Source organism: Galendromus occidentalis, unplaced genomic scaffold, assembly GCF_000255335.2.
Source record: "Galendromus occidentalis unplaced genomic scaffold, Mocc_1.1 scf7180000077530, whole genome shotgun sequence".
In the NCBI taxonomy this organism is placed as follows: Eukaryota; Metazoa; Arthropoda; class Arachnida; order Mesostigmata; family Phytoseiidae; genus Galendromus; species Galendromus occidentalis.
The window spans coordinates 1,171,604-1,181,146 of NW_003805518.1; the positions used below are offsets into that span (position 1 = coordinate 1,171,604).

Sequence of the window (9,543 nt, forward strand, 5' to 3'; positions counted from 1 at the left end):
GATAAATTGACAGTCGATTGTTCTCAAATTATTGCGGGGATGTCAACAACGACAATCCGCTCAAGTCGAGAATCGCTAATCACGAATATCATGCAGATTAAGATGATTCATGATGCGAGCTCGTGGCTCGAGTGGCTGGGGAGGAAGGGTAGTCCCCATTGTACGAAGAACCATTGTATGCAGCGATCGGACGTCCCCATCTCTTCGACCAGCATGTCGAGCAAATGCACTTTTGAAACAAAAGCTTCTTGGGTTGGATCTCGAACTGTCTTCCTGAACACGAGAAGGCTCTCAAGAAGAGTCCGCCCAATGCCATGTCACAAGAGGAGGAGCGGCGTTCGAACTCAATCAAAATGACCGTTCACATTCGGCCTCATGTTCAGGGAACCGATTGTTTGTGTGCAGCCGCTCAAAAGATGATGACCGAGATTTGTAGTATTGGTACGAAGATGCCTGTTGGTACAGAGATCACTTCGACCGATACCCTCCTCGTCGCTGGGTTAACTACCAGAGGAGTTCCTCTCGGCCTTCTCTGTTTCCCGAGGGTCCACTGATGGCAGGCAAACACGACGACGACTCCGCTCGTATAAATCATCGATGTGTATGGCATGATGAAGGTTTTATCTCCGACTCAAAGGTTGCGGTGGCAGCGGCAGTGGCTCCTTTCGGTAGTGGCACCGCTATCGGCGGTCGTGGCCGCCGTCTATGATTCCTCCGTCTTCTCGGAAGCTATTGCCGTTGCGGAGATCATCGCAAAGACGAGATATCGTTGGCAGCGTCGTCAAGGCTGTTTCCTTCGCTGTTGTTGTTGTTGTCGTTGTCATCATGGTCAGAGTCGATGAGTAATGAGTCGTTGATTTTTTGAAGGACACAAATTTTTTGTGAGAGGAACTCCGCAGGCTGAGTGACTCCGACAGACGGCATTCGACCCGATGAAAGAAAAGGAGACTAACGATCTCTCCTGAATTCGTCGACCGTCGCTGTCAGCCTCAGGCCGAAACTTCTTCGGTCCTTCCGTCGAATATATTTCATCTATTATATTCTTTCGTCTCCGGGAAAAAACTCCCTCGTGGATCCCAAAGAACTCGACTCACGAGATGGCGCGAGCTTCAACCCTGGCTCCGATTCCTAGGCTTGCGTAGGGTCCAAGGCGGATCGTCCCCTGATCCCGTGAGCACCCAGTGGAGCTCACGCGAATTCACGTCCGCCCGCGTCCCTTCTCCGACTCCCTGTCGGAGGTCGAGTGGCGTTGGAATTGCGGGAAACCGGTGAAGTTTCGCAGCGCGATCTGCTCCGAGGACGGTGAGTCGGACAAGGAGAAGAAGGGCCGAGCAGTCTGTTCGACAACAGCCAGGCACAATCAAACAAGTAGGGTTTGCAAAGCACAAATACAAACAAGCGTCCAATGATGAGCACGGTGATCGCCATGAGCCTGATTCTATTCTATGTATGTAAGTCGAGTCGAATACTTCGCCCTCCCGTCGAGTGAGATATTCGTCGGGGGAATCTCCGTTCTGTTGCCTAGTCTATTCCCTCCTCAAGCGTCGCGTCGTCCGGACGTTTCCCCATTCAGGAGGACTGAGCGACCAACCGATACGAGTTGCTCTGTTCGCTGCTCACTCGTTCGTTGGATAGTCAGTCGCTCCGATGCTCGGGAGACTGACCGACCGGGAGCATTGTATTCAAACGGAGTAATGAGCGCTCGGAGAAGGTTAGCGGAAGAGACAGTCAGCCGCTTGGTCGCTCCTTAGGTCGGGGACTCACCCACACAACTATCCGCCGAGGGGAGAGCCCACCCGGGCCCACGAATGGAAATAGGGCGAGTCTGCGCTCAATTGTTATTTGATGACCCACACTGTCGATTGCGTCGCGTAGGATCCCATGCCAGTTATGCCTCTTATTCAGATTCCGTAGGGAGGGGGAGGGGGTCATGGCGAAGTACGAGAGCTGAGTCGACTGGCTGTGAACAGGAGTTGGGCTGCGCGTCAACACGGAACGAAAGTTCTCGCGGAGCGGGGCCGCGGGCCGGAGCGTACGGAAGCGGCTGCTGATAGGAACCTCGGCACGCTTGCTGGCAGTCTCGGCAGTTGAAGGCTTCATGCTTAAAAGCGTTGCTATTTGAGCTCAGCGAGCAGCATGGAGTCATCATTAGCGGTCATATGTCTTTTAGCGAAAACACTTGCCGCATCGCTCACCCAGTTTCTTTTTCTACTCCCGCTGTTCCCAAGCTCGTCGACGAAGACAGCGCTCGGCCCGAGCACACGCTCCCTTAATGCGCTGCTCACAGGGTTGCCACTTCAGCGAAATATTCATGACCCCAAAACGTGTCACCGAGCCTGTAGCAAGGTTGCAACTTAGGCGAGGGATGGCGGAACGGAATTGCAGGGGAGTTCGCGCCGCTCTCAAAGGAATTTTTTCCACGCTCTCAAGAATCACTGATATACCCCCCTGAGACGCAGGACGGCTGACCGCGATACTGACTAACACTTTCGCAGTGTCTGTCTGAGAAGCAATCATTATTGAGGACCTACGAGTTCTCATGAATCATTGTTCGCCTGCTGCGGGAACACAGGAGATTGGAATGAGAATTAGGCTCGTCCGAATCTACTGCGCGAACTTTGGACATTTTCCCGGCGATGGCCGAATATCAATATCTCTTCTGGTCCGTATTCAAGCATGCTATGAGCGGCGAAAGGGAAGATTGAAAGATTGAAGCGAATCTTTCAGGCAAGAGCAAGCCAAAAATTGATTACGTACATCCATCCGAGAGTCGGGACGAGCTCTAGTGGGTAAGAAACGGAAATCTGCCTCTCACCATCATGACGACTCCCAATTTGATGCGCTCCAGGAAGAAAACCGGAGTGTTCATAAACGTTCGATGGGATCAGTCCCCAATGAGTTAGGCATACGAATGTAACAAGAAAAATCCTGCGTTCTCAAGGGCCTGACGGTCGCTGCCATCATGGTGCTCATGACAATGAATTTGTGTCAAAATTGTATTCGTGCAACGAGGCCCTCCTCCGATTGTTTCAATGTTCCTGCTAGAATAAACGACAAAACGCTTTCTCGCCCTCGCCAGACTGAGCCACTGATGCCGGACATCCGTCGGTGGTGTGACTTGTGCAAGCATCAGCCACATACTGCGATCCATCGCCGACAACTTTTTCTCCGCACCTCGGAATTTTGACTGTCGAGTCTGTTGGTTGATTTTCTACAAAAAGGCTCTGCCTAGCTCCGGAAAACCAATAAAATCAATTACTCATCGGTGTCGCAATCAATCGACGCCGCGCCGCTGCGGTCATCAACATGCGGAGGGAGTTTTTTCCGCTTCGGCTCGACCACAGTGGTTGGATTGTCACATAAAGTGACGACGCATTAAGGCGAGTGTTAAGAAGCACTTGCGGAACCAACTTTTATGAATGAGTTTCTTTGATTGAATCTTGACAGCATCGCTAGACGCCACAGCGTTGTATCCCTAGACGCGAGAAAAAAAGTTAGTTCCCGAAGAGGATCGACAGTGACGTGCTCCTCTGATTAGCTGAGCAAATATCTTGTCAATGAGACCACAGTGAAATTTTTCTCCACCGAATCGGTTCTGAGAGCGGTGGTTTCCCATCGATTGGGAGTCTTTTCTAGATACATCGACCTCAATCAGTCAGACGGGTGTGATTAGGGGACACTGAGAACTCTTTTTCTTCGTGAAGAATTCTTAGCGTCGAAGACTTCCGTGAAAAGCGATAAACGAATGCATTTCCCGGAGATATTAAACGATTCTCGGATAGAGATCGGATCTGAAGCTGGAGCCACCGCAAGTGGTCCCGGAAATGAGCTGTGGATATACGAGAGGTTGCATGTGGCCCATCATGATGCTCAAGCGGGCCGCTGAACTGACAGGAGTAGCCTTGAGCCGCCCGAAAAGCATGAGCCCACAAAAATGACTCGACATTTCTTCCGAGGCTTAACCGTTCGCGGACCGACCTCTGAATCGTGCGGAAAGCATTAATGTGGAATCTATTGATTACATTCAATTATTATAATTGGCAGCGACAATTCGGTTCTCTGCCCCATACGTCGATGACAGCTCCGCAAACCACTTGAAGGTAAGTAAACTATCAGTTGACAAATAATCCGAAAGCCTAAAGTGCTTCAGAGTTCACAGAATCGCAAGCGAGTAATCGATCGGGAATTATTGCACTCGACGGCGTGGAGCGAAGACATTGTATTATACAGCGTAGGAATAGCGGTATTTGGGAGAACGGAGGCGAATGCCTATGCGAGGATACCTTGCTCGGGGTGATAGCGAGAGCTTCGCATTCGGACTGATGATCGCTTGGACATTATGCGATTTAGTAGTTGAATGATATTCAGAGCAATGGTTTCCCATGATTCCTTCTTCGTCTCACTCGCCTGACGGCCGACCTTACAATCGAAGACAACATCGGCGAAGTTTGACCGCTGGAGACGTCGATCCAGGGGCAGTCGAAATGACAGACTAGGCCAATCATAAGCCGATAATTACAATATTTGCCAGGGACTTTCCGATCGATGTTCTATTCGATCAAGGCTGACCTCAGAACGCGTCGAGGAGAGTCGGTGTCCGAAATATGACTCCGCAGCCATCAGCGCTGCCTTGTGTGGTATACACGTGGTCGAGTAGGCTGCGCTGAGCTATCAGACGCGACTCGACAGATCGCGATATTCACGGAATTCCTTGAGCTTCGGCGACTCAGCCCAAACCTTCAATACTGTCGAGTAGGCATGAACTCTTGCGCGGAGCCAATATTTTAAGGAAAGCGTTAAGACTCCGGTCAGGGGAGTCGTGGAACAGTCGGAGAATTGCGACGAACTGCCTTTCCGGAGTCTCATTGTTTGAAGTTTTCGGGAGGAAACTTCGACTCCTCAACGACAGAACTCCAGATTCGCGTTCTAGTCAATGGATTGAGAGATTGTGCCTCCGAGGGACCCTAGAAGAGTGTGTCATCATCGCGTCTGCTTAGACTGACTATTCGTGGAGAGGGAGCGCTCAGAGAAATTGAACTGGATTATGACCTCGCGCGTATTGCTTTCAGAGTGTGGAATACTTTCCGTGCAGCGCGCTTCAGTTCATTTATACGCCCGTCTCTGGAGGCACACCACTTGTCGACAGTCGTGTTGTTCAGGAGTGTCAAACTGCCAACTCCGCTGAGTGACTGACTGCGTGGGTGATCGTTGACAGAAATATCCGCGAGATTCCGGAGAGGAGCTCTGTCTACCTAGCTGAATCGTATCTTGTCGTGAGAGGTGTCAAGAAGGCCAACTCACAAGAGTCCCTACCGAACGCGGCGTACTAGTGAGCGGCTCCTTCGTCGAGTAGTAAGTGATGCGTTGTGTATGGTTTATATTTATGATGATGACATTTCGACTCCTCTCGAAAATTCGAACCTGAGCCGAGGAGCTGATGAGTCGGCTCAGATTCGGAGCCGGATGTAATCGGCGGCTCGAGCCACGTATAAGTTTTGGGGAAAAATGGAACAGCTATGGACACATAAATCGGATAATAAAGAACGTCGATAAATTCGCTGAGCCAGGGACATTCGCCCGGATTCATTTGATGCCGATGGTGGTATCTCACATTCAGCAAAGGTCAGCGACAGAAAGTGTGTTGATTTCAGCCGCCATTTTCTTGATGCCGGTAAGGGGGGCTCATGTGGCATTAATTTGTAGCTGGATCTTCGGCCAGTGTTCAGCGCTACGTTGGGAATCGGATAATGTCATCAAATGCGATGCCATCAACCAGGTATAGGAAGACGAAGAAGAGAAAAATCGCATTTAGCGATGAAAGAAGGAATACTTCTGTTGGCTTTCGGAGCGCTAACTGTCAGATGAATCGCTCACTAACATTTAGGTTATCGGCTGTCTTCGATCATGGTATCATCTGAGACCGGAGCCGACTGGACGGCTCACGAAACTTTCCGACTTACCTGAATGCTAGCAAGAGGGATCCACAGACTTGAGCAGGCCCATTCCATGCTGAAATGAACCCCGCCATGTCCGAGTTCCCCTTCCATTAGTTGACCATAGAATGATCAATTATTACCATGCCATTGGTCACAGAAATCGAGATCTTACAGTACGCATCGGAAGACTGTAGCGTCAAAATACTCAATCTGCGCAGTCGGGCACTTGGGAAAGGTTTCGACTGTTCCTGGCTGCCCGCATGCTCCGAGGATTTTACGACTCCAGACGGTACTTATTCCAAGACTATTGACAGGAATTATCTACTTATGCTCAGTTTTCATTCGTTACACGTGACTTCTTACGAGCATCAAATCGCCGGGAATCCCGATCTGGACGAAACCAATCGAAGTAATTAACTGCGCTCAGGAACCCTAACTTCATGGTGTCACTACGCTGGCGAGCCATTTTCTCTGTTAGATGTAGTTCCGACTCAGCACAGCTATGAGCTACGCTAGCGAGAAGCAACAGATAATCCAGACCGCGATGTCGAATCCGCGAATTTTCCTGGATGAGGCTCGCTCACGTGATCTTGCTCTCTGTTCCAGGGTCCCAGCAATGCTTCAGAATAGTTTCAAGCGGCGTGGAATACTTGGTCAAAATCACCAACGATTCCCAATATGACATCTTCCTGAGAAAAGACTATGTGAAACTGGTCTTCAGCGATAGATTCATAGATCATCCCGAATTCCCGCTGACATACCACATCGACCTGTGTCTGCCTAGTTTCACTGCATACCTGTAAAAAATACCCATCGCTCCCGGTTCCTGAAGAAAAATATACCTACTCGCTCGCGGAAAGACTCAGTTTTCTCAACGGAATAAATTGTTTCCCTAGGCGGGCTTTGTGATGCAGGTTCTGCTTTCTTCATCTCTCTGTGAATCTCAATTCTTCCAGATTCCGGGGACAGTATCGATCATTTACGGCGATTCGGCACTAATACGTTCCTGTGCTGGAAGTTTCCTTGAGGGTTATACTTCTGTATTGCGGTCAAGTGTCCGCGAGCGGCGTTGCGAAGGAACGTTGAGAAGTGCTCGCTATATCGGAGTTGTCCCACGAGCGAACCCATCTCCCGGATCGTATATCGGAAGCAGAGGCCTTATCCTGGATTGTCGCCCGGGATCACAGGTAAATCTCCAATTGCGGCGATTAGGAGAGTCTTAGTGCCCATGCACGTACACTGTGAGGGTACGTCACAGAGCGGGCCTTTCCTCTTTCTCGGGCACTCCCGATCCCTTTGTGCCGATCTCTCTTTCCCAATCATTCCAGTTTACCGAGCTTCACGCTCGTTCGCTTATTCGGCTCGCCGAGGGAGATGCCCTTATGATTGTAAACAAACTCCCTTGGTGTGACAGCGACTGAAGATGAACTTGTATGTATCAACCCAACGAGACTTCTGGGAATCTCAGCGGCAAATCATGTAATGGATAAACGAATAAGAAAAATACCCCGGGGCGTTCACTTTCCCGTTCCGGCAAAAAGGAAATGTAGCGAAGTCCTTATATGGAAGATCTTGACCGAAACGTCACTGAACTTCAATTGGACTTCCAACGAGGACTTGAATGATGAGAACCGTCTTTCTGGACGCTCTTGAAAAGAATCGCATGTGACAGACGATGTCAGTGATTGGGAGCTGGACCCATCGAGGTATTCTGTACGATTGGGGATACGCAATCCAAAACGAAAAGCTCATTCTCGTTCCCGCTTGTCTATTCAGTATCATGTGGTCGGGCGAATTTCAATGTTGGAGTCTCAACACGCAGCTGATCCATCAGACTTTGACAATCCATGATCTTGATGTCGCTTTAGGCCGCTACAAAACGGAAAGATTGTCGTTTCGTTCGTGTGATGCAGAGCCCAGAAGCGTGGAGTGAGAGGAATATATCGCCTGAAATCTTCGAAAATCTTCGAAAAATCCAAACCGCCGGGAAAAATTCGAAATTTATAGCCGTCGTCGATATTGATAGATACTGGAGAACTAGCGCATCTGATCGGAGCTATCCCTGCTGACGCCACCACTCTGTCGGCTGATAAACGGGCATGATGAATGACAAGGTGGCGCCCTCCCAATTCTGTCAGTCCATTAGCATTGGAAACTCCGAAACGAAGAAGAGTGTTCGATGTGATAAACATATATTCGCACTTGTTGCTCTTATGCACGACTTGCGGTCCATCGGAGTGCCTTGTGATGGGACAGGGAACCCGGAGCCAGATCCGGAGCCGGGCCGAGGAAAAAAATACCCCTATCCTTCGAAGTATATTAGCGGAGCTCGGACAATAACTTCTTACTAGATTCATACTTAGAGATTCGTCTGCTATCTTGAGATTTTCTTCTTTCTATTTCTTCCCTGCTCGCCCGGAATATGAGGAGAGCACAGGATTGCAAGCGTGGTGATGACAATAATGGACACACAACGTTTCCTTGCGCATTTTTCCCGAGGCCTCTCCGGATTGGTTCTCTAGGGATCGAAGGGCCTCGCACATAAGGCACCACGCAGGCAAGCAGGCGAACCGACATTCTTTAGGCTGGCTGACGAAGATCGGGATAAACTAGATCGTCAAGGGAAAGAAACGTTCTCCTCATTGCCGTCGTCGTGCCGTTAATAACTGCGATAATTAGAAGGCAAACATCTTAATCCTCGTAACAAGATTAGCTCCCACTCATCGAGCCGGCGGGCGGGCGGACGAGCGAGCCCGCCGTCCCGTGTGCTGTCTGTTCCATTGACCCAACGAGTCTTCTCGTCGTCGTCGTCCTCCAATCGGTTGTCGTCCCCATCTTCTAATATTCCCGCTTCCTCTTTTTCTGTTCTGCTCTCGAATCGTCATCGATACCGAGTAGAGTATCGGGATTTCTCAATCATGGCGTACCGTAGAAAGTTCGCAGCGCCTACTCAAACTCGCGGAGGGAAGCGAGCGAACTGTTGAACAACCTCTGCACAGAGCGTGTCTCGACGACGTCTCACTCGGGGACGTTTACGCTTCGCGTCTCACATTACGGTGCTAATGGCTCTCACGTTGACCGACCGAACGAACGAACGAACGAACGAACGAACGAAGGAATGGCCGACCTAACGCCCGCGAGACAAAACGGTCAGACGAACTAACGAAGCAATGTACGAATCGTCGTCGGGGCAGTGAGAAGGGAGAGCCGGCGAGCGGGTCAGCATCAACTCGGTTATTTACACTTGAACATTACCTAGTTTTGGAGACGCAGACTCTGCGTATTCTGTCAACAGCTCGGCTCTGCGAGCCCCGTTCCAGAACGCAGATTCCTGGGGACTACTCTGCCTTGAATTTCGGCTTCCCGTCCGAGAGGTTCCGGCAAAATAAATGTGATATTCGAACAGGTCAATCCCTCGGGTAACACCTGGAAGTTCATCGACTTGGGTATTCGGTAGGCGAGTCAGGGGGTCGAGACTGTGAAATATTCTCTGACCGGAAAACCTTCCCGGAATGCAAAGTCGCCTGAGAAAGGAAAGTCCGCTGAAGCAGGGGATCTCGATTCCAAATCGACGGTCGGCATTGGCTAATTCTGAAAGGGCTCCTCG

General features: G+C 50.2%; 1 protein-coding gene across 1 annotated transcript; it reads left to right on the forward strand.

The window, feature by feature from the left end:
* Window positions 1-5,141: 5,141 nt before the first annotated feature.
* On the forward strand, window positions 5,142-6,807 carry LOC100904487 (uncharacterized). Its single transcript, XM_003748295.1, has 4 exons — window positions 5,142-5,352; window positions 5,652-5,776; window positions 6,111-6,225; window positions 6,543-6,807. The coding sequence occupies exons 2-4, from the start codon at window positions 5,666-5,668 to the stop codon at window positions 6,737-6,739; spliced, it is 423 nt and encodes a 140-aa protein (XP_003748343.1). The 5' UTR covers window positions 5,142-5,352; window positions 5,652-5,665; the 3' UTR covers window positions 6,740-6,807.
* The last annotated feature ends 2,736 nt before the right edge of the window (window positions 6,808-9,543 follow it).